At 39.0% G+C, this 26,221-nt stretch overlaps 1 protein-coding gene across 2 annotated transcripts in view; it reads left to right on the forward strand.

Moving 5' to 3' along the window:
• Positions 1-25,828, forward strand: part of CFAP418 (cilia and flagella associated protein 418) — a 33,433-nt gene extending 7,605 nt beyond the window's left edge. Inside the window, exons 3-7 of one of the 2 annotated variants that reach the window (XM_080801861.1) lie at positions 673-737; positions 1,285-1,350; positions 9,539-9,634; positions 12,886-13,028; positions 25,490-25,828. In XM_080801861.1, the coding sequence (XP_080657987.1) occupies positions 673-737; positions 1,285-1,350; positions 9,539-9,634; positions 12,886-13,028; positions 25,490-25,521 (402 nt within the window). In that variant the 3' untranslated portion in view covers positions 25,522-25,828. Of the gene's footprint in view, positions 1-672; positions 738-1,284; positions 1,351-9,538; positions 9,635-12,885; positions 15,136-25,489 lie in introns of those variants that run through there. The other variant, XM_080801862.1, reaches the window with a different exon arrangement.
• The last annotated feature ends 393 nt before the right edge of the window (positions 25,829-26,221 follow it).

Genomic DNA, 26,221 nt, shown 5'->3' on the forward strand with positions numbered 1-26,221 from the left:
CTTTTCTCCAACTTCCTTTCCTTGGTGGTGGTCCTAGTATGTGGTTGGTTGATGCTGTTTGGTACCATATACCAGTTAACACTTAATAAATGCTTACTAATGATGATCATGTTATGTAACCATACAGGAACTACTGTATGGTTGTGACTAGGTAGTTCTACAATTTCCTTGCATGTCTGTTGGTTGATACTGTTTCGTTTGATCAAAATTAATATTCCTAAAGTTACCCAGGAGTTTGGCTAGTTTTATTTTTAGTTCAGGTGAGTACCATTCACAGCCTTTAAAAATGAGTCTGAGGTTTTTTCCTCCTCAATTGAATTTTTCCAGGATGAAGTTTTAAATAGCAGATCCTTCATATTAAATCACTGAATGTGCTATTAACTGAAGAGTTATAAAGTGACTCTAAATCTTAGCATGCTAATAATGGCAGTATATCAATTTCCTAGACTAAAAATTAGCTGAGTAATTCACAAATTCCTCAGGGAGGTCTACTTCCCTTTTGCCTTTAAAAGGTTTTAATCATTGTTTTTATTTCAGAAACTTTAAAATGATACAAAATTTTTATTTAAGTCATTTAAAAAATATTGTTGTTATAAAATAAAGAATATTAGTTTTTATGCTAGAATTCTCTAAATTACCCTTGGCCTTTTATTGTTTTTGTTTTTTAAACAGAAATTAAAATCTAAATCTTCAGGTAACACATCTGTCAGAGCTTCCATTCAAGGCCTCGGTAAAAGGTAAGTTGAGATGGATTTAGTGAATTACACACACTAGTGAGCAAACACTGTGAGCAAAGTCTAGTATATTTTGTTACCATTTAAACAACAGTGACATTGAACAACAAAGCACTGGTTGGCTTTCAGGAGAAAGACCAATAGCAGTATCTTCAGTGTTCTCATGGTCTGTGACCTCTTGGTGTAAAAGAACTTGAATGGAAGATTATTGCTATTGTAAATAATTTTCTGCCACATGAAAAAAAAATAAGTGTGAACAGTTTCTCAGAATTAATGTTCTGTTACATTCTTCGATGTTTACTTTGTCCCTTATATTATTTGGCAAACACATTTTTCTGTGACTCATTTTAACTCCTTGAGTGTTCCCGAATGTACGGGTTATATCCAATAATGCAGTGATCTTGGAATAAATGCCTCTTCTTTGAAATAATTGGCCTTCTCAGGAAAATCTACAATTTGATTACAAGAATATAGAGTCAATGAGACCAAATTAACTTCTCGTATTTTTTTTTGTTGTAATTTTTTTCTTCCATCTATCAAACACGTCTAGTTGCAGCCCAGTGTACCTTGGTGGAACCACTGCTCCGTGTGGAATTGGAACAAATTCTTCACAGAGGTAGGATGTCAGATAGATTTTCTTGGGGCGCCTGGGTGGCTCAATCAGTTCAGGGTCCAACTTGATTTTCGGCTCAGGTCATGATCTCGGGGTTGTGAGATCCGAGCCTCATGTCGGTTTCCTCTCTCAGCAGGGAGTCCGCTTGGGAGTTTCTCTCTCTCCCCTCTCTGCCCCTCCCCCTGCTTGTGTGTCTGCATGTACACACACTCTCTCTCTCTCTCAAATAAATCTTTTTTAAAAAGAAAAGAAACAGATTATCTTTCTTATTAGGTTTTTTGCAGTTGATACCCTGTTGTTAAGATATAGTTCTTGGCATCTGTCTATGTCAAAATCAGAGGTGTATTTTATTAGCCAGTCTGAGAACACTGTACTGAAATGTTTGTTACTCTGGGCAATAGCTTTTAAAAGCTGTGATATTGGGTATGTGTTGTTCTTTGTGTTGATGCCCATTTCTAAGCCCCACTTGAAGTGCTTGGGTCACTCCAGTGCCAGCCTGCTTTCCACAGGATGCCAAGAGAGTGAGCTTCTGCCTTGCCATGTTTGCCTTCTGGGCAGCAGAAGCCAGTGGGTGAGACTGGTGAAGCAGTGTGGCCATGCAGCCACATGATGTGTTACCCACCATCTTGACCAAACACACAGCATAAGAAGGCTAGGTTTTGGTATCAAAGAGCTCTCAAACATAGTCGCTTGATTTTACACATTTAAAATGCAGAAACCCTCCATTCTTTGTCTCTTCCCCATCCCTTACACCCACTATCTACTCACTACCTTTCAGAGAGGTCTCGTGGTCATGATACCACCTACCCCATACTGCTAGCATATTCCATTATCATCGTCATAATGTGGAGAAACAAATTGGTTTTAAGCATATCTTTCTGTTGTCCTGATACTGTTGATTCTATTTTTGCAGAGGCCTATTTGCCCAGATTATTATATTTTGTCTAGTTATTCCTAAAACACTTCTTTTACTTTCTGTTAATTTTTTAAGGAAGAGAAGAATGAGATATATGATTGCATGTTGACCATGTTTTAGGAGGAATAACAGTTATATTGAATAATAGAAGTGGGATCTAAAAAGACATTGTTGGAGGATTGTAGTGGTGCTGGCCTAGACCCTATGAAGCCTAGAAAGAAAGGCTATGGGACCAAAGGAAAGTTGAGGAGTCTGGGGAAGCCTGTATCGCAAACATCAAGGCTAACACAAGCCCACTGGGGTGCTGCCTGCTGTAAGGGCTGTAAATAACAATTAATAGCAGTTAAATCACTGTGTGTTGAGGGCTGCCTATACAAAGGATTAGAGACACAAGCTAGCCCTTAGAGAAGAATATAGTTGGGTTGCTGTCAATCCTGACTTACCTGTGTAGAGTCACTGGGACTTGTCTCTGAGTTTCCAGACCACACCCCCTCCAATCACAGGCTCTTTCCAGTCACCTAGGAACTGCACCAGATTCCCTGTTACCTTCCACTTCCTTCTCTTGCTTCACCCACATACAGCAGGAAGGGTGATACCCCTAACTTACTCTTCTGAGCACATCTCCCCTGTTCAGAGGGAAGATGAGTGTTGCCCTTTGTCCCACTTTAACTCTAAGGTTACTTGCTTTACCAAATTGTGTTCTTTCTCTTCTTGGTCCCTTCACATCCAGTGAGAGCCCAAATCAAATAGTCCACTTCCACTGAAACATTTGTTACCCTCTACTTTCCACTACATCTTTCTGCTTCTGAATATTTTTGCATTTATTCCCTGTCTGGAATGACCCTCCTTTCTATCTTATCTGCTTATCTTCAAATTTATTTTGTCATTCTGTTTGAGATTCTTTTTTCTTTTCTTTTCTTTTTATAGTATTCACTGAATGCCCGGCTTGTCCTAGGCCCTGTGCTAAACACTAGATACCAAAAATAAATAAATAAATAATCAATCAATCATCAATCAATTAAAAAAAAAGAAAAGAAAGAAAGAAACCCTCTCCAGGAAAGGAACTGGTAAGAAGCAAATGATAATACTTAAAGCACAAAGAGAAAGAGCTCTGATGGCAGAATGCCTGAGTTCAAATCTCACTGTGCCACTTAAGAGATATGAAGCCTTGAGAGGAGGGATGTATCTGCTAAAACTGGTTTCCTCACCCGTTAAAAACTGAACACACTCCACGGAGATCCTGTGAGGATTAGATGGAATCATATGTTATATTCTGCCTGTGGTGCGAAAGACACCAAAGAATAGTTTAAGTAATAGTTTGCAGTCATTCATGTGTCTTTCTCATCTGTTAGTGCTGCCTTCTCATTGTGTTCTAGTTCTGTGCCAGGAATCCTGTATTCTTCTGCTGCGTTCCCATTTTATCTCAGGAAATATGTATCAGTGTTTACCTACACGGGTCTTCTAATTTTTAAAATGGTCCTAGGTCGCCTGGGTGGCTCAGTCAGTTAAGCGTCCAACTCTTGATTTCTGCTCAGGTCGTGATGTCAGGGTCATGAGATTGAGCCCTGCACTGGGCTCCATGCTGGGCAAGGAGCCTGCTTAAGATCTCTCCCTTTCACACTCTCTGTCTCTCAAAAAATTAAAAATAATAAATAAAAATGGTCTCTAAGATGATCCATTCTGGTGTACTTTTAAGGAGTAAATATTTCATGAGGATTTTCTTTTATATAGTATTTTTTACAGGTACATTGATTTGGTTCTAGCACAGAAGAGTCTAAGAATTTAAGTAGACCAAAGAATGGCCTGTTTTTATAGCTTGAGGATCCAGTCACACAATATTGATCCATGAGCATGATAATATTCATCAAACTCCTTCCTACTTTCTGCACAGCTACAAGAAGAAAAAACACATACTGTTTACATATATATGCACAGGTAAATGTGTACATTCACAGTCTTGTCTTGCTCACTATTACAAAGATACCCTTATGGACAACCTCTTCATAACACAGATCTGCACCCACAGAAAGATAAGCCTATACTTGTTCAATGTGCACCTAAAACATTTTATGTGTGAAGTACTTTATCCTGTCCAGAGCACTTTTTTAATATATGCTTATTGGTTCAGCTCCACAGGAAAAAAAAGCAAGGTGCAAATAGAGCAAGACTTTTTAACCCCATTTTATAAATGAGGAAATTGAGACACTGGTGTTAAATTCATTGAACACACACTAATGAACCACCTGCTTGCTAGCTCCTACGTAATACATAATGTGAAGGGAAAGTGCAGGGTACGATAAGCTTAGATAATCAGCACACCAGCTAATATGAAGGGTTAGAGAATGTTTTCCCAAGCAAGTAACATTTAATCAGACTACAGTATGAGAAATGAGTTGGCAAAGAGAGGAGACCATTAGAGCCAGAGGGCACAGAGTGTTAGATGATCCCTGAGCTGGAGTAGCTGTGAGTGGGGAAAGAATCGCTCTTGATGAGGCTGGAGAGGTAGTCAAGGGACATTTGGTTTGGGGTCCTGGAGTCCTCTGGCAGATTTTAGGAAAACTGTGTCATATGCAATTGAAGGCTTTAGTTGTTTTGGGGGTTTTTTTGGTTTTTATTTTTGGCAGATGGGGTGACAATCATATTTGTGTTTCTAAAGAAAGTCATTTTGGCTGCTGAATGGAAAATGGTTTGGAAGTTGAAGGGGCAAGACAAGAGAAGACAGGGAGAACAGTCAGCATGTAGTGGTTACAGTGGTCCAGGAAAGAGACGGGGATGGTAGCTGTGACCTGAATAGTGAAAGTAGCTGTAGGGAAAAGGTGTCATATTTGCACCATTTAGAATCTAGAATTGACAGAACTTGGTGTTTAAATGGCTATGGGAAGTAAAAGAATGTTCTCAAGGAGGACTTCCAAGTAATGTGTCTTGCCAAGATCAGAAAAGTTATTACAAACCAAGGACTCGAATATGTAACTTGTTCCTGTCCATTATCCTTTCTAGTATACCAATTTATGGAGACCATGTAATGTGTGTGAGAGGGAGGAAACTTAGCTGTTTTTGCTATTGAGGCTACTGTTATTTTCCCACTGTCCAAACGATAAGGCTTCCTAGACTGCTGTGTAGATCTGGCAGAGTTTAACTGAGAACCAGAGTCTGGGCAGAAGACTATATTGGGCTGTATTTTGGACATTCCCATCATGAACACCTTAAAAATAGTAAAAATTGTATGTATTAGCTGGACAGAAGGACAAAGCTGTTGGTGACACCTTTATATTTATATTCCCTCCACATTTTCCTTTTCTTTCTTTTTTTTTTTTTTAAGATTGTATTTATTTATTTGACAGAGAGAGATCACAAGTAGGCGGGGGTGGGGGACATGGGGAGCAGGCTCCCTGCTGAGCAGAGAGCCCAATTCGGGGCTTGATCCTAGGACCCTGGGATCATGACCTGAGCTGAAGGCAGAGGCTTTAACCCACTGAGCCACCCAGGTGCCCCCATTTCCCTCCACATTTTAGAAGAAGAATCCTGACAATTTATCTTTCACTAGAATCATGCCTTTTTTTAAAGATATCATCTTATATGCATATAGTTATGGAAGAGAAATATATTTAAACCCTGAAAATAAGCACTGATTAACATGCCCAGGGCATAAAGGAAATTGAGTGTATTCTGCCTACTTTCTATGTGTTTTATTTGTTTGATTTCCAGATAAAGCTCTGGTTTGGGAGTACTGCTGAATGATTTTATAGTATAAAGATGTGAGTCTTTTACTCACTTGGTGGAAAGGAGAAAGAGTGGTAGCAGGAAGCATGGTGGCATTAATAAGGTATAGATAAAATCAAGGCATTATTTTCAAGCCAAATCGAATTTTACATTCCTATTTTTTAAACTACTTGTAAGGCTATATTATTCCACAGACACCTACTAATTATGATCTAATAGAGTGAATCGTAGCAGCAGAATGATTTCTTAGCTGCAAGTTAATTTTATTTTTCTCACAGGGCAGTGTTTGTAGGAAAATGTAGTAGTGTGAATAGATTTGAATAAACTACTAAATTTTAAATTAAATTAAAAAGCTGTATTTAACATTATGGTTGAGATTTTACACATACAAAACGTCAGGAAATTCTAAATTATCGTTCCCAAAACAGCAATAATTTAGCCAGATTGCACATATGTATTAAAGCATTAAAGTTAACACTCTGTGCAATCATGTAATAAACTACATATGCATAAGAAAGCAAGTTATGGCAGCTTTGGGAACCATCATTTTGCATTTCCTTACTTGTACATTAAAAATCCAGGTTCAGATGTGTACAAATTTAATTGTGTCGAATTTCCACATGTACAAATGCAACTCAGTTTAAAAGAAAATATGGAATTGTTTATGAAACTTCTATAGATTTTGAGTAGTTATTTTTATGATTAATAATAATTTTTAAAATAAACATTTATTTTCAAAGAAATTTTCAGGCCAAAAATATTTGCAATTTTGAAGTTACCATATCTGAATTTTAGAGGGAAATAAGTGAAAAAAAATCTAATGATGGGGTTTTTTAATTATTTTTTTTATTTCAGAAGTATTGATTGCTTATTTAAAAAATAAAGCAGTTTAAAAATGTGTAAAGAAAAAGCTAATAATCTTCTCTCTCCTCCATTCCCACTCCCCCTGAGACAGCCAGTGTTAGCTGTACAGTATATAACCTTCCACATTTTTCTCCATGTTCTTACAAACTTACAAATACCTATTACAGGACATTTTTTTGGTTGTTTTTACAAAAATAGGCTCATGCTATGTATGTTAACTGTGTACCTTGCTTTGGACATCCCTCTAGGTCAATAGATAAATCTAATTCTCTTTATTGGCTACCTGACAGTCTATATATATTGCATATTATTCAGCCTTTTCCCTTTTTCATAGGTATCCAAGTGGTATCCTGTTTTTTGCCACTTCAGCAATTCAGCAGTGCAGTAAAAATTCTTGAGCTAAATGACTTATAGACTGATGTTTTTATTTATATGTAATTTTTGGTTCCCAAAAATGGGGTTGCTAGAGCAACAGCTAGGCATAATTTTAATTTTAAAATAGTGCTAAGATTTTTCCCAGAATATTATAGAAATTCACATACCCACCAGGAATGTCTGGGAGTCCTAATTTTTGCTAACTTAATTGGCTAAAACATTTATTTCTTGGTTGCTTTATATTTTAATTACATTATATTTTAACTAACAAACCCTGTGCTGGGCACTGTTATAAGCACTTTACCAATGTTAAACGATTAGGTCCGTTAACAATTCTGTAAGGTATGTAAGTATTATTATTACCCGCATTTTACAGATGGGAAAACTGAGTCACAGTGTAACCATTTGACTATAGTTACACAGCTGGTAAATAGTGGAATACATTTGAACGTAGGCAGTCTGTCTTCACAGTCTGTGCTCTTAACTGCTATTCTGTGATACCCATATGAGAGAGATTAAATATATTTTTAAGTTTTAAGTTTTGTTGTAATTTGTAAGCACTCTTTGTATAGTGTAAGTATTTGACTGTGTTGAAAACATTTACTTCCACTCTGTCACTGACTAGTATTTTCACTTTGTTTTTGGTATCTTTAAATCTTTTATTGGGGTGCCTGGGTGGCTCAGTCAGTTAAGCATCTGACTCTGCCTTTCAGCTCCAGTCATGATTTCATGAGTCATGAAATTGAGCCCCACATCGGGCTCTGCACTCAGTGGGGAGTCTGCTTGAAGGTTTTCTGCCCCTACCCCTACATGCGCACATGCACAGGCACACACTCTCTCTATAATAAATAAATCTAAAAAAAAAAAAAAAAGAAAAGCCTCTTCTTCCTTTTAATTTTTAGATAATCCAGTGTATATCTATATTGATTTTAGTTCTTAAATACTTCAAATAATGGAAAAAGTTTCATCTTTTTAAAGTAAATCACAGTTATTACATAAATCAAATTGTTAACAACAGCAGTTCATAAGTATTTCCTTATTTTCAAAGTATTTCTTTGTTATTTTACTCCTAAACTTACTATGTAGCTTATGCATTTTGAGAATTGTGTGGCATTTCATTCTGTCACATTTTCAGTAAGGACCTGTTACATGCTAAGTGTCATGCCAGCACTTTGCCCCTTTCTCCTGTATCATCAGTGTTTTGCTTTTCACTGCAGCTTTGCCATCAACATAAAAATAATCTTTTTTTCCCTCCCTTCTTATATAACCTTCTCTTAACCCCTGTTCTTAACCACCTTCTCACTCCATTTAAAGAACCTGCTCAGATGTACGTACCTTCTCAGTGAGGCCTGTGCAGACTTCTGTGTACTTAAAATTGCAATCCACTCCTTCTTGATACTCCCAATTTTATTTACTCTACTTATCATTTCAAAAATTGGAAGCACTTTTCCTTTTTTTTTTTTTTAAGATTTTATGTCTTTGAGAGAGAGAGAGCAAGCACAAGCAGAGGGAGCGGCAGGCAGAGGGACAGGGAAGCAAACCCCCTTCTGAGCAAGGAGCCCAGTGTGGGACTTGATCCCAGGACCTGAGCCACAGGCAGCTGCTTAACCGAGTGAGCCACCCAGGTGCCCCACTTTTCACCTTCTAACAAACTATGTAATTTAGTTATTATAAGTATCATTTCTTCTCTCATTAGAATATAAGCTCCATGAGGACAGAAACTCACCAGCATACATAATATGCTTTCACTTTCTAAGTGAGTGAATGAATGTATTAATGCCACGTACTAGGGAAGCAGAAGCAAATAAGATACTGTCCCAGTATTAAGTAACTTATGGGGGGACAGATTCATTTCCTATAATGTGGCAAATTCTGTGATAGAGGCACCCCTGAAATTTTCAGTAGGGAGGGAAACAACTTAAAGAAGTTTATCTTAAGATCTCCCTCAGATCCAATTTGAAAACCATTGCACTAAAAGATCTGCACATCCCTTTTGTTTTATATCTATACAGTATGCATATGTGTGTATGCATATATATATACGTATATATATCAGTGTGTAAGAGCTTAGAAAAATAAGTAGCTTTATACAGAAATTTAACATGTACGTTTGTACAGAAACTTAACCTGGGAAGTTTTACCTAAAGATATGTAATCCATCCTTCCATACAAAAATGGTTAGTCACATTAATCTTTACTTTTCTGTTGTTTACTCAGTAATCTGTAATATGTAGTGTATCCTATGAATAAATCACCAGATTTCCATATTTAAACGTACCAGGAATCTTTAACGTACTGTTGTTTTTCTCTGAACAGAGCATGTGATCATCTACGTTGTATAGCATGTGATTTCTGGGTAGTAAGCTACGATGACTACATGTGGGACAAATCATGCGATTATCTGTTTTTCAGGTATGTTTCCAAAGAACTTCACTCTGTGAAAAACGTACCAAGCAATAACTTTTTATTTCTTATTTTGCTGTAACGTCGCTTGGTGGACTTGGCAAGATCATGTGGCCTCCACCTCTTGCATATTTCTGTCATCTCCTCCTCTCCATCTGTCTGCAGTCAGCCTATGTGAGGATATGTTACTTCCGGACAGGAGTATAGTAAAAGCCTTCTCACTGATTTCTCCGCCTACAGTCACTTCTTTCAGGCCCCCCTTCCTCTTCTGAGAATTAATGCATAACTCTGAGTGTGCCTTGACGTGCCCCAAACTCTTCTGCTTCTGGAATCATGTCCAAGTTCCTTAGTACAGCATTCAAGACCCCATCTGTCTGTCACCCGGCGTGTCCTTCCACAGTTAGCTTTTCACCTTCACAAGATTGCAGCTGCATCAGAGTCCTCAGTACTGCTGTTCCCTGTGACAGTGCAAGCTCTTCCCTTCCACCATCCCAGCATTTATTTACCTAAACCTGATCTGTCCCTCAGGGTACAATTCACTGCACATCCTTCATGATTCCCTTACCTCTCTGTCAACTTGGAAGTAAATTCATCCTTTCCTGTGTGTCCACAGCACTGTGTACCTAGTCTAGCACTCACTGGAGAAGAAGATTGAAAATTTTAGGTCAGTATAGGTCTGCCTCCCTCATTGGGGTCAGGATAGTGTCTTTCTCATGTTTTTGCAGTTTATACATTGTTATACACTTACTCCATACCTAATGTTTTTAAGATATTGTAAGTCATAAAAATGTATCTGAATTATACATCCCATGGGATGGGTGGCTCAGTTGGTTAAGCATTTGACCCTTGATTTCAGCTCAGGTCTTGATCTCAGGGTCATGAGTTCAAGCCCCACATTGGGCTCTGCTGGACGTGGAGCCTGCTTAAATAAATAAATAAATAAATAAATAAATAAATAAAATTAGGCTGTGAATTATATATCACATTTTCAAATAAAAATTAAGACCTAAAAATTAATGAAGTACACACACCATGCATTTTTATCCCCCACCCCAAACCTGAGCCTAAACAAGAATTGTATTTTCTGATACAAGTAATCAGAATATATTGCATCTCTCTCTAATAGATAAACAAAAAGGTGAGAGTGTTTCTTCCACACCTCTTCTGGCAGCCATTCTCCTGTAAATCCATGGGATTCTCTTCTACTTGAATTGTTTTTTTAAACTCTTTCACATCAAACCATTTTGAAATTCAGTCTTATGAAAACTTTGAATCCTCTCTAAGCATACACAAAAATTCAAATATACAAATTCATGGAAAAATTACAGTTTGAGAGGTTTCATATTTCCCAACCCAAATAAAGCCTAGTACAGTCCCCAAATCCCAGGTCAGGTTAGCCCACTTTTAATCCCAGAGTTGGAAAAGTTAACTTTTAATTCAGGTCTGTTTTGCCATTTCTGACTTTTCTCAGTCCTCTGCTCTGGTTAATATAATGAGTGGTCAGTAATCCCCCTATGTCACCACTGTGAACCATCAATCTTGAGAAAACTAGTATAGAATGACAGAATGCATGTAATGTCAGTGCTGTGGTGAGCTCTGTGTAACTGGTAGAAGGAAGTAAACTAGTGATATAGTCAGAGGAAAGCTAGGGAATGGAAGATTTTCACATCTGATGGCATGGCTGTGTGAATGAGGATGTGAGCTGCTGAAAGTAAAGGAGCGGGGAAAAGAGCCAAAGGAAAGCACAAGTAGGTGGTCACCAAAGAAGGCAAGTTAAAAGGCTTGCAGGGTGCCATTGATTGCCTGACATTGCCTGGGGAGCCATTTCTTTTTAGTGGTATCAGTCTGCACATTGGCTTATTTTATTGTCCTTATTTTATAAATAAGGGAAATGTGTATCTTAGCTCTGACAAGTTCTAGAGTTTTCAAAAAGAGATATAAGCTATACTTGATCATCCTGCCATAGTAGCTATATAAGATGCTTTTATTTTCCTACTAAATCATTTTCTTTATGGGAAATTATTTTTCTAAACTTTTAAGATATGTGCATCCTAAAAACAACTCGAAATGCATTAATTAGTGTCCTGGCTATTCATGAATCCTACTCATAAAATCTCTAATTAAGGATTCAGTCAAGTATCAAACGTTAAATTTGTCACGATATATTGCAGATTGAATAAAGAACATTTAGTTTTCCATTTTTTTCTTTCTAATAAAACTTAGATGATCCATCTCTTCCCGTAGTTTACTGAAAGCAAACAGTTGGCCTGGAAAATCTAGGTTTTGTTAGGTTCAACCTGAATTATGCCTGTATTTTGTACAATACAGTACTGTGTGGTGCCCACTGGCCACCAGAGGGCACTTTGTAGCCTGCCTTCTGTTGCAGTGACAGCACTTTGTCTCTTTTCTTAATATTTACTGTATTTCATCATTTTACTTTGTATTGTATCATTTTACTTTGTATTTTTTCATCATTTCGTTTTTGAATTTTTCCCTTGTTTTCCTGTTACAGAGTAGTTGCATAAATTCAGTACATGGATTGTCATGAAAATCATAATTGATTTTCAGTTCATTAAATTTAAATTAACTTCTCTAGTCTTTCTATAGTAGCATCAAGTCAGACAGTTATCATTCTTTATGATGGTCCTGCCCATTGATTTAATTATGTTAACATTATTGACATTTAATACAGGATAGACATTTATTCTGTCGCTAATAATTTATCTTGCTGATCAGTATATCATTGAAACAATTGAAAGATACAATATTAGTTCAACAAATAGAAATAACAGGAACTTTATGTCTATTTAATGAAAAACGCTTTAGTTAACCCATCAGAACCCTAGTTATGCCTCTTATATGCCCTCCATTGGCCATATGATGGGCTTTTAGAGTATGGTATAAGTGAGTATCTGAGTAGGAGATGTACCACCATCCCTCCCACTCTCTTCTCATATCATGTCATCTCTGATAGGACAAATCAATAATTCTTCATTCAGCCTTTTATTTCTCATGTTCTATTACGACAGCTTTAATAAACAGACCTAGAGGACTGCCATTCAAAAGCACTGGATACCAAGGAAATACCATCAGAACGAACACAGAAGCCTGTCTTCTGTTGTTTAGGTGAGAGGGCCAAGGTTGTTTAGTGTTCAGATGTGGTAAAAATAGGAAAATAAAGTAATGACAACTTTTTTTTTTTTAAGTCATCCAGCTCAAGCAAAGCCACTGTGCTAAAATCTTCATCTTTTTATTAATAGAAACAACATGCCAGAATTCCACAAATTAAGAACAAAGTTGGTAAAAAAGAAAGGAACACGAGCATATGCCTGCCAGTGTAGCTGGAGAAGTATTGAAGATCTGACTGACCTTCAGACCGATCAACAGCTTCGTTGGGTTTGTGGTAAACATTAAGAATGCAGACTTTTCACATTCAGACTAATACCTACAATGAGAGCAGTCTCCAGTAATCAACATTTTTAGCGAAGGTACAAAGCAGTACCATGCCCTTTGGAAAAAGACAGGAAATTTCATTCAATGACTATATAGTATAGATTTTCAAAGACCTAAGGGACTTGAGAAGATAATGTGCTTTAACATTTTGGAACTATTTCTTTTTGCTGTATGGGCATTTCACTTAGTAAGGTAGCAAGTTATCCAAATTCTTTGCTAGCCACTCTCCTGTTAAATGGAAGTTTAATTATGGAGTTTCATACAAATATATAGGCATTCATTAGCAACTGCAAAATTAGTCACTGCTAATACACGTAGCTAAATATTCCTCATTTACAGCATTTAAAGAGGATAAAGCCAGCCAGTGCAGAGAGGTCCCTGAGGGTGGGAGGGGGGGTGGTGTAGGCATCATCTCCTCTGGTCAGATCTGCTGTTGCCAAAGATCAGAATTTAGATGTGGCAGAAACCATGTGATCAGTGGCTAACTGAAGGATTTGGGGGAGCACAGGTTCATTGTAAATGAAAAGACTGCCTATATTGACCTTACCTCAGTAACTCCAAGTGATATTACACACAGTAATGATAAGTATATATTCTTATTTTAGCTTATTTCTTCTCCTTTTGTTCATTTAGATAATCAAAGGGTAGTTTGCTATTTTAGTAAATATTCATTTATATATAAAATTTTTTTTGATGTACCTATAATCACAAGGAAAAATTCTGATACGGATAGATCATTATTGGATTTTTTCCAAGTACTTCTCTAGCCTCTAGTGCCTAAAATTCCACCAAGTGAACAGCCACTGAGATATTCGCTCAGGCAGCCTGTTGATTTTCTGGTGGGATCAGGCTGACATATTGTTTGTCAGATGAGAGCATGAGAAAAGAAATAAATCATAGTGGAACCAACAGGTAATCTGTTGTGCTCCTCCTTGACATCTCTGAGACTGGAGGAACCCTATAATAGCAGCACATTCAGGAAATCAGTTACCTCAAAATTACTAGTTCCCAGCACCACGAAGAAATTCTGGGGGCTTTCCAATCCGCCATAAGCGCTTTATTGCATAGAGTGTGCTGTAAGTGAGTATCTGAGTAGGAGATGTACCACCATCCCAAATGCACGACATAAGGCGTGCTGAAAGGGAGTAACTGAAGCAGAGTTGTGATTGCTTAGTCTTATGCTGAATCCATTCCAGTCACCTTACTCAAGTAAGAAGAAAGATCGGCCATTAAAATCCTTTTCCTAGCCGTGACACATGTGCTAGTAAGTCTAGCATTGCAGCAAAACCCATAGTGAACTCAGCAGTGGCAGATGCTTACATTTTTGTATTGACAATGTTTACAGATTTTATCTTTGAATAAACATTTTTTACTCCCTAAAATCTTATCTCTGTGTAATTGTATGAAAAACAAGGGGATTTGATTGAGATATCATTAGTCACAACAATGATGTTTTATTTTTATTCAAATGAGCAAATTTACTAAATCATTAATTTGAAAATATTTTTTCTCTTTTATTATTTCATTACTGTCCTATATCTTGGTTACATTGCTCGTGTTTGGCATTCTGTAATATAATTCCCCAATGTCGGAAATGTACATATGAGTTCACATTTTTGTTGGCAATTTACTTTATAAGCTTTTTAATATTGTATAATTTTTAATCCAAAATGTAGAAAGAATATTATGTTGAAATACCAATGGAGGGCGCCAGGGTGGCTCAGTTGGTTGGGCAACTGCCTTCGGCTTGGGTCATGATCCCAGGGTTCTGGGATCAAATCCCATGTTGGGCTCCCTGCTCAGTGGGGAGCCTGCTTCTCCCTCTCCCTCTGCCTGCCTCTCTGCCTACTTGTGCTCTCTCTCTGTCAAATAAATAAATAAAATATTTTTTAAAAATAATAAAAATACCAATGGATAAATTACCAGTTGAAATTTAAGCCAAAACACAACCATTTTAATAACAATGCAGAAGAACAACATAGTTTCTGATGAACTATAATTTTTAAATGCAAAGTCTATAACACTTCCTAGATGTTTTGCCTATTTGTTTTTAATATTTATAATAATTTTCTACATTAGCAATTATCTATTTTTTGTCAACTAGGTAGCTACTTTCTTTGAACTGTATTATACTCTCAGACCCTTATTCTGCCTAGAAATGAATAAATAATAAATAGCTTTATTCTGTATTTAGTTTTTTATTTTTGAGTAAAATATTCATATGGGGATTAGTTTGAAATAATTTTGGTGATTTCTTTTAAAATGTCAACGAAAGAGTTTCAGACCATCCAGTTGAACAGAGAATTTATTTATTTACATTGGAAAGGAGAAACATGCCATAAGTGTAAGTGTGTGTGTATATGCATGTATAAAAGAGCATTGGTATTTTTCTTCCAAATGTATAAGGAGTTTTATTTCACAGGACCAATTTTCTTCTGTTTCATATGTCAATAATCTCCACATTTTGACTATAAGAACTTCTGCTGCTTTATCAGTACCATGGCAATATCATCTAAAATAATTTGAAGTGATCTATAAGCGATAACCTTAGAACAAATGAAATCAACTAATATCGCTCCTTTTCACCCGTGTATTCTGTGATCTTCTTATTAATCCATGGTCTAATCCGTCATTCTGCCAGTAGAGAATCCACAGTAGACCAATCCAGGAGATAACCAAAGAACTCGGGTTTGGCTGAAGAGATAATGAGACTCTTAATGTGTTTATGCTTCTCTTCAGTGTTTGCAGGGCCTTTGGTAGCATTTTTCTCACCCTCACAATGATCCAGGGGAACCATTTTCCTTTTTCCTGGTATATCATCCGGTCTTCATCCTCAGATTAGTTAAAAACACTGTCTACCGGAAGTTCTTTCCCTTCACAGAATGAGGCTGACCAGGACTATTGCAGGCACCCCACTTAAGACTTACTGCTGTTTTTGGTCTGTGCTCTTCAGGCTGTTGTTGGTCTGGAGAGTTTTCATGAGGAATAATGATACCACAGGGAGACTCCTCCCCAAGAGTGTTGAGGGCCGCATTGCCACTGGCCGAGGAGACAGATGGGACAGAGCTGATGGCCTCAGTTGCTTTGAGATAGGCCTTTGCTCTGCCTCTTCCTCTTTCTTGGGTTCCTCTCATTTTTCTTCTTTTTCTTGCTTTTCTTCTTCCTCATCCTTTGGTTCTGGTTCTTGCTTTACATGTACTTTTCCATGTCCTCTCAGCTTTTTGTCCCAACCTCTACATCTGGATCCAGCAGGTGCTAATTGATCTCTAATTCTTCCTTCTCTCTCCTCGGTCCCATTCATCTGCTTCCATTTCCTTTTCCCTATCATGCACGCTTTTCTGAAGAACACATCCTCTGTGAGATTTGGGATCATCTATATTGTCATAACTTCTAAGAATTATTTTAGTCATTTAGCCTCTTTTGCCATTTCTCTTCTCTCTTCTCTTTCAGTCTCTTTCTCGTACTCCCAGGTTTTCTTCCGGTCTCTGCTTTTCTAGTTCTGAAAGCACTCTTGGTAAGAAGCTTCTTTCTCTCTGAGTTTTCATTCAGATTTTGTTTGTTCATCTGCATCTTTTTCCCCCTCTTCATAGTCCTGCTCCTTGTCTTCTCTGCACTCCCCCCATTCACATTCTTTCTCATCCTCATTCCCCTCCATGATCTCTGCTCTTTCCTCTCAGTCAACTGCCGTCCTTATTCCTATCTGAGCTCCTTTCCTAATCACAGTCACGATCCCTGTCCCATTGTCCTTCCTGATCCCATTCCTTCTTTCGTTCATACTCTCTCCCTTTCTCATTCCCATTCTCACCTTTCTTGTTCCCATTTGCATCTGTTCTGTTTTCTCTCTGTCTCAATTTCCTGTCTGTCTTTTTCCATTTCCTTGTTGCCTTTCTCCCAGTTTCTTGTGTGTGTTTCTCTGAATATGCTGCTTTCTCAGGATATCAGGTCTCTTTTGTGTTCTTCCATTTTTATAGGGATTATATCCCCCTTCCTCCTTAGTGGTAAGTAAATAATCGATCAGTGGAGCGCTAGAAGTGTGTGGAAACTGTCCTCCTCTTTTCTTTTTCTTCCTGGGGTCAGTCAGATTTTTGTGAGGGGGCATTGAGTTCACTGGAGTGTATTGAAACTTCAAAATCCCCTTTGATCATCTGATCTCTTTTGTTTCTTCATCTGAGGCTTCTTATCATTAGTGACAGACAGTTCCTAGCCTGGCATTCCCATAAGACGCTTTCTTCTTTGCTTTCCATTTACCCAGTTGTGCCTTTGTCCTTGCATTAACTTTCACAAATAGCTTCTGCTCTCCAATCTGCAGGTTGTACCATAACCTGAGTGCACAGGGGTAGGTTCAGGCTCCTTATAAGGCTTGAAGTTCTCCAGATGCACCTTGTATTCCTCCAGCTCAAAACCAAACCACATTTAGCAAGGGGTTATCTTGTAAGGCATGTCTGAAGCTTTCTCAGAAATGTTACCAACAAAAGTTGTAGTAGGAGGACCACAGTTCTCATCAGTTTCCTTAGTCTTTAAGGCTGGATGATTCTTTCTTATTCCCAAATGCTTTCCAACCATAGACACAGTGGATACTAAGCCAGTTGGAGCAGCTGCCATAATGCCCATTGGTATAGGAATCACTGTGATCCCTGGAAGTACAGGTGGAGAGTCAGGAAACCATGGGGGTCAGATCCCTCATGGGAGTGCTGGGATTCCCAGAGGAGGGTGATTCAAAGGAGGGAGGAAAGATATTCTTAGGCAGCTGTCTGCCACAGAGGAAATGGTACTGTCTTCATGTTCTTCTGGGCTCCAGGTTATGAGTAATCTCCACCGGTTCCAGGTTTCTATGTGCTACTTACCAGGGGACTAGTTCCAAAGTGCCTCCTCATGCAGGTCACAGACACAAGCACACTGTTCAGGGAGTTTCTGGAGCATTGGTATTCAAAGGAGCAGGTCCAAGTGCCGAAAGAACGAGCCATGTGGATACGGTGGTGTACAGCCAGACCCTGTATGTTGATGTTAGTAAAGTTGGCACCTTTATTCTCTTGGGTCAAAGAAGATGGCATCAGACTATGATTTTGAATTGCTTTCCCTCCTTTTCTTCATGATCTGATATTTTAAAATATGGAGTAAAAAGGTGTTTATATCCAATAAGTACTGCAATGAGCTTAGAAGTAACTCTCAAATGCTGACTTTTCTCAGCTGTTACTTTTTTATTTTTTTAAGATTTTATTTTTAAGTAATCTCTGCATCCAACATGGGGCTCAAACTGGCAACCCAGAAATCAAGAGTCACATACTCTACCAGCTGAGCCAGGCAGGCACCCTTCATTTTTTATGTCTAGCAAAATTCTGTCAGTCAACACACTACTAGTAAGCAGCTTCACATATTGTTTAAAATTGTCCTTGAAGGGAACAAAAAAATCACAATATGTGATCTCTTTTTAGAGATTTAATATATTTATTTGGGTTTGTAGCAATATTTTGTGCCCTGTTTTAAAAGTTTGCTTGGATATATGGTTGGTAATTAGATTTGTTTTCAGACTTTCCCCAAATGCCACAAGACAATAGATGACAATATGAAATGTTACCAAATAAGAGTTCAGTCATGTCCCTTCAAAGTTACTTAACTTTTGGGGCTTCATTTGCCTCATTTGTGTAAATGGTAATATCTCTTTTATAAGCTTGTGTAAGGATTACATTATATGAAAAGTGACTAGCATAGTGTTTAGTTCACAATAAATGCTTAATAAATGTTCTCATTTGGGGCACCTGGGTGGCTCAGTGGGTTAAAGCCTCTGCCTTCGGCTCAGGTCACGATCCCAGGGTCCTAGGATCGAGCCCCGCATCGGGCTCTCTGCTCGCAGGGAGCCTGCTTCCCTGTCTCTCTCTGCCTGCGTCTCTGCCTACTTATGATCTCTGTCTGTCAAATAAATAAATAAATAAAATCTTTAAAAAAAAAAAAAGTTCTCATTCTTCCTTCTGAAAATAATGCTGTCTAAATCAAATTGTGCAGCATGTTTGGTACAACAAAGCATTTGACCACGTGTTTATTTTTTCATTCCCTAAACATTACTTATAAGAAAAGCAGCTATGTTCTGACTTTCATTTTATAACTAGTAAATGTAAACATGGCCAGTTTTATTTTTATATAACTTGAAAACTAAAGCTTTCAAAAACAAAACAAAACCAAAAAACCACTCACCCTAGTCTCCTCTTCCTGTGCGGTTTAAACCTAACTGATGGTCATGACAGCATCTGGGCCTTTCCCAGCATTTCAGCTTATCTGCCTCTGCTTCCCTCCTCTTTCAACCAGATGTATATCCTACCCCTTGTTCCTTAGATATGCCTCACATTTTACCACCTTCTTGATGTTCCTAATCTCCCTCATCTTAGCCAATCAAAATCTTGACTCATTTGTCAAAGCCTGTACCTTGTATAATTGTCAGAGTGTTGTCCACTCTCAGGGGAGTCCCCACAAAAGAGAGTCCACATGGTCAAACCTATTTGCATAACGCTAAGACATCAACTTCCTTTTTCACTGTGTTGACATTCGTACTACAGTGCTAATGTGGGTCAACCTGCTGGCACCTTACTGAACATGATTCAAAGTAATGGCATGGGCGTGTGGCAGTATGAAAACCAGTTTTACTTAAGAATATCCTTGAAAAAGACAGTAAAAATTACGAACTTGATTGATCGGGGCTTTTACGAACAGATCTTTCTCGTATGCTGTGTGACTAAATGGGGAGTATGCAAAAAGCACTCGTGCAATTGAGTTGCGAGCCAAACCACTTTTTTTATGGAATTCATTTTTACGTGAAAGAACAACAAACTACGTATTCAGACTTGAATATTTGCCATACATTTTTGCAAAAATTAACTGAGTGAGTCACATCCAGGAAAATAACTGGCAGTGTTTTTGCCAGTGATAAAATCCAAGTCTTCAAACAAAAATAAGGATTTGGGAAAATGTATCAACCACTGTGAGTGTGACATCCTCCCCAATACTTAAGACTTTCCTGACAAGACTAGTGGTGATATGAACAAGTTATTTTTTTTTCTATCCTATTATATAATGCAGTGTGAAAATATTTGGAAGATCTGTATAATTCAGCAAATCAGCATTGCCAAACAACCAATACATGATATTACGAAACTATGCATTTAAAATGCAAAATAGACCAATGGATTTTAATGTAACAGAGTACAAAATGTTCATTGGTACGATTTCAATTTCCACAGTGCAATTAACTTTTAAGGAACTAGCACTTTTCAAGTTTTGATGTAGGATTGAAGAAGATCCACAGTTCTCTGAAAAGACTATTAAAATACTCTTCCCTTTTCCAACTATATGTCTGCATGAGGCTGAATTTTCTTCTAAGGCTTCACCCAAAACAAGACTCCAAGAGCGAATGCATCAGTAATATGAGAATCCAGATGTCTTCTATTAAGTCATAGATTAAAAAGATTGACAGAAACGTAAAATGCCACTCTTCTCACTACCTTTGTTTTGGAAAATAAGCATTTTCATAAAAATGTGACAACATGTAATGTGTTTAGTATTTTTAATAGTCTTTAATAATGTTCTCTGTTTTAATTTCTAATATGGTAAATATCAATAGAACTGCAAAAAAAACAAGCTCTTTGGGGTTCACATAATTTTTAAGAGTGTAAAATGGTCTTGAGACCAAAAAGGTTGAGAACTGTTATACATGCCATCTGACCTGAAGATGTGATTCTTCCCCCTTTCATCTGCTTTCAAACTTTCTACTTCTCATATAATACCTCGTGTTACAATTATTTGTGTGGTTAGCATATTCATCTTGAAGCTTAGATTTCGAGCTCTAAAGTCTTAAATGATCTCTCAGTGGTTTAGGGGGAACTGTCTGGGACAGCTGTGCCACTAACTTCCTGGGGTGCTATGGGTAAGCCACTGTGTCTTTGGGCCCATGCGTAACATGAGAGTTGGATTTAATCACGTTTCCTTCTAACTAGAAAATGGCATTGAATACTGTTCCTCTTAAAAGAACTTGTGGGCCCAGTATTGTACCATCCATACACTGAGAGGTAAGGTGCTTGTGGGGAAGCACCCAGATTTGGGGGTTAGAGAGACGGGGTTTCAAAAAGACAACACCTGCATCCTCTTAGAGCTTTCAGTCAGTGGGGTAAAGAAGTGAACCATAAACAGGGTCCTTACAGGGAACAGGCATCTAAATCAGGTTGGGAGAGAAGGTTCTTCCTCCTTGTAGAAGATGATTCTTAAGCTGTCTCAATGTTTTAGAAGAATGACAAGTAAATTGATTTGGCTTTTCTGTAGTGAATGTGGAAGAATGGAGTGGTAAGATCTGGAGCTGCCCAGGCAAGTAGGATTGAATTAGGAAACCTGTCCCCTGTATCCCTTAGAATAGAAATTGAGCTAACAGGAAGAAGCAGCTGAGAGAGAAGGCTGAGTGACAAGAATGTGTGTAGTGCTACTCTTCACAATTACTTTCTCCTCCCTCCAGGAGGACCACACATCCTCACCTGTTGAACTCAGGGGGTGAAGAATGGCATCCCACACTCTGAGAATGAAAGGACTTCAAGGAGGCATTCCCAAGAAAGCCATGTTCAGTTAAGGCGGAGGAGGGAGGGCTTGTGGAGTTCGCCACAGAACAGGCATGGTGAACAAACTTGGCCAAGACAGAAGATGGGGGATCAGGGGATGGCCAGAGATGGGTAAGAAGAATGGAGCAGTATTGAGATGAGAGCCTGGAAGGAACTTATATTTCAACCAAAAAACAATAGGGATCAGAGCTCTGGGGGATTGGATCTAACTGAAACTCTGGTTCCAACTAGAAACCAGGCGGTTTCCATGTATGACACAGTCTCATGGCCCTCGGTGATGACCCAGGCCGCCGGACTCTTTGCTGCATCCAGGTCAGCAGTCTACACACTTTGCTCTCAGTTTTGAATAGAATTGATTCTAATAAAATCCAGATTGTTAGGAAACTTCAAAGCTTATCTCTGGCTAGGGAAGTACAAAGCACCCAAGAAAAAAATGTGTTGAAACGTAGTCATTGTCTTCAGAAGGCCATTATAGGCACTCAATACTAGTAAGGCCTAAGGACCAACCATTTCTATCAAGAATTTGCTCATTAGGGCACCTGGGTGGCTCCATGGGTTGGGTGTCTGTCTTCAACTCAGGTCATGATCCCAGGGTCCTGGGATCAAGCCTCACACAGGGCTCCCTGCTCAGAGGGGAGCCTGCTTCTCCCTCTCCTTCTGTCTGCTTTTCCCCCTACTTGAACACATGCTCTCTCCCCCTCCCTCCCTCTCTCGCTCTGTCAAATAAATAAAATCGTTTCAAAAAAAAATTTGTTCATTAGAACAAGTTGTTATCAGGGAGCCAAGAGGATTCAGACAGATAAGGTTTCAGTTTACTAGAGATCAATACCAAAAGAAAGACAAGAAGAATGAACCCATGAGATAGTTTCATTATTCTTACTTACGGTTGAGGAAACTGAGACATAGAGAACTTGCCCAAAGTCACATGGGTTGTCAATAGCAGATTAGGATGCAAACCTAGATCAGCCCAACTGCATCTGTGTGTACAGGGAAAGGAGAAGCTGTTCTCCGCAGAATGAACTAGAGCAGAACCTCGTTGAGTAATCCAGGGCTTTTCACCCCTGGTCTTCCCCAATAGAGCCCTAATGGACTAAGAGATGAATACCCCAGACTATCAGTTTTACCAGAATAATACTTTCAGATATTTTCTATAATTTTGTTTAGAGGAAGTAAGGCACAGTGAGTGCCCAGTTGTAGCTAGGTTTCAAGTTGTCACCCAGTGCTGATGGACAGGTGGGGTAGCTTCCAGGAACAATATGAGGAGGAGGCCAGGTTAGGCACAACAGCAAAGCATTCCATAATCCACTAGTCAAGTCTGCCATGGTCCCAGGGATGAGGAATGAGAGACTACAATGGATGTGATGACCCTAGGTTTTTGTCTAGCTCAGTGGTTCTCAACTCTGGCTTCAGAGTGAGTCACATGGCAGCTTTAAAAAGTGCTAGTACCCAGGCCCAAGGCCCAGAAATTCTAATTAGTCCATCTGCCATGTGGCCCGAGCATCAGCATTTTTAAAAAACCGGTTATTCCAGTGTGCAGTCGGGACCAATATCTACTAGTAGCAGTAGATCTTGGGCACATCACATTCCTCTTTGGGCTTACTGTCCTCGTCTGTTTAAAAAAACAAAAAAAGAAAAGTTATTTTTTAAAAGCTCTTACTACAGGTATAAAAATATGAGCTTACAGTAGGTAATCCTTCTAGGATTAAACACTTTTATGAGTCTTTTTCATGATGTAATCATTCTAAAATAATTATTTCATTTAGGGTTCAGAATATATTATCATTAGTGTTTTTCCTGGAAACAACCTGGTGTCAAAGTTGGTATTAAAGTTTGAGTCCCGTTATAAGCTCCTCGCCTTACATGGAAAGAATTGCAACCTCCAGATGGAAATGATGCAAATCCTTCCCACTAGGAGAAGCATCTCAGAGCACATGGCTCTCCCCAAAGTCAGTCACGGGCATCGTCTTCCACTGCAAAGAGTGGCACTTAACTAATAATACCAAATAGAAATCAGGACTCTAGAAAGTTGACTGAAAACAATTTTAAGTCAATAGAGAAATTATACATAACTTAGGAGCCATTGTAAGTTCTCATATTAAAGATTCTTTTTTAAGATTTATTTATTTAAGAGGGGGCAGCAGAGAGAAAGAATCTTCAAGCAGATGCGCCTCTGAGTAGGAAGCCTGACATCCCGCTCGATCTCACAACCCGTGAGATCTTGACCTGAGCCGAAACCAAGAGTCAGACAACCCATGAGTCACCCAGGCGCCCCAAAGATTGTTTTTAATTGACATCCACAAGCCGTGTAGGGAAAATTATAAAAGATTTGCTCTCAAAGAATGTAATGCTTTTTTTTTTTTTTTGACATTTTTTTATTGAGAGATGGGGGTTAAACAAGACTTTTCCCAGTAGATTGAGGCATAGCATGTTACGATCATCTTCCACCTCAACATCTGATGCTAAGAAAGAACCAGCAAACGCCTTCCAAGTCCCTTCTCTGTGGCCTTGGTTTCCTTCCACTGCTTACTGTATACTCGAGACGACCAGGGCTTCTCTGCACTCAGCTTTTATGGAAGAACACTGGATATTTAATCTAATTACCAGCACAAATTTATTCTGAAATATCCCAAGTCTAGTGAAAAAACCCAGGGACTAAGAAGGAAGGGATTTGCATGACCCCACCTGGAAAGGCATGGGTATGTATGCTAGGGAAGCTCAGCACTGTGTCCCCAGTGAAGGAGCCCCATGCCCCTCATTGCCTTTGCCCCTGATGGTCAGCAGGGTTGAGCACAGACCTGGAGTCAGACTGCCTGGATCTGAGTCCTGACCCTACAACTTCAGGGCACATGATGTTCTGCATGTCACTTATCCTCCCTGCGCCTCTTCCCCACCAGTGGAAAAGAGATTGTAAGAACACCAACCTCACAGAACTGGTGGGAGGAAGCCAGTGAAATAATCCGTGGAAAACATTTAGCATGACACCTGGCACATAGTAAGTGCTTAGTAAGTGTGAATTCTCTGCTAAGTTCTGTCAATATAAAAGTGCATACCTTCAAGACAACTTCCTGCCACAAAACTAGATCGGTTTTCTCCTTTGGCATTCTGTTTTGCCTTAAACGTGTTTCACCACCACCAAGTTTCATGTCATACGCAGACCCAAAATGACCCGTTTCAAGGGAGTGTCAAATCGCGGGAGTATTTCGCAAAATGAAAGCGCCCACCTGCACTGTGCTCCCTGTGTGGCCAGCAGGCCCAGAGCTCCTGGTCATCACACAGGAGCAGAGTTGGTAAAAACGTGGATTATTTCTTAAGGAACTATAATAATCAGTCCTTTACATGAAGTGTCTGACTCTGGTGAATCCCAAACATCAAAAATACAGACATCTACATGGGGCGCCTGGGTGGCTCAGTGGGTTAAGCCTCTGCCTTCGGCTCAGGTCATGATCCCAGGGTCCTAGGATCGAGCCCCGCATCGGGCTCTCTGCTCAGCAGGGAGCCTCCTTCCTCCTCTCTCTCTGCCTGCCTCTGACTACTTGTGATCTCCGTCTGTCAAATAAATAAATAAAATCTTTAAAAAAAAAAAAAATACAGACATCTACAGGCAGAATCTGTACATTAGGCTCTTCACAGCCTAGTGAAATTCAACACGGGACGCCCCGCATTGGCTCATCTTGGGTTATAACATGACCAAAATGGAAACTGCTCATCTGTGTGTCGGTACTTGCACTAGAAACATACACTTCTCCCAGACAGAGAGTAAGGAAAGTACTTTGCCTAAACTTCCCCTTCTATGGTTTAAAAATTCTTATTGTACTTTCAGGTCAGCTGTTGAGTCATCCAGTCACATTCTGAGTCCAACTCTTCCGTCCCTGAGGCCTGAAGGACCCAGCAAAGGAAGGAGGTCCTGAAGAATTCTTTACAGAGCTACAGCTACTTAGAGTGGAGAAGAAAGACACAAATTTTGCTCTGAGGGATCAGAGATTTAAAAAGACCCGTGGTCAAAAATAAGTAAAAGGACACCTGGGTGGCTCAGTCCATTAAGCAGCTGCCTGGGGCTCAGGTCATGATCCCAGAGTCCTGGAATGGAGTTCCAAGTCAGGCTCTCTGCTCAGCAGGGAGCCTGATTCTCCCTCTCCCTCTGTTGCTCCCACTGCTTGTACGCTTTCTCTCTCTCTCTCTCTCTCTGACAAATAAATAAATAAAATCTTTTAAAAATAACAAAATAATTTTAAAAATAAAAAAATAATTTAAAAGACACATCTTCTGAGCTCTACCAGACTTGATGAAACTAATACATTGAGAATATGGCCCATAGGGGGCAGACCTGCACTGAGGACCAGATAAAACGTCCCTGTTGGGCTGTGGTCTGGGAACAACACCCATAACACTGTTGTAAAATATGATCCATTTCCATTTTCCCTCAGTTGGCTTGCTGTTGTTAAGGATGTCCCGCAGTGGTGGAGTTCCGTGTTTCTTCTCCCGCCAAAAATAGAAACCCTCCGTCGTCTGAACCATCTGTCTGTTTTTAGGAGAAAAGGAGAGGCACCAAACT

Source organism: Martes martes (assembly GCF_963455335.1).
Source record: "Martes martes genome assembly, chromosome: 4".
NCBI lineage: Eukaryota > Metazoa > Chordata > Mammalia > Carnivora > Mustelidae > Martes > Martes martes.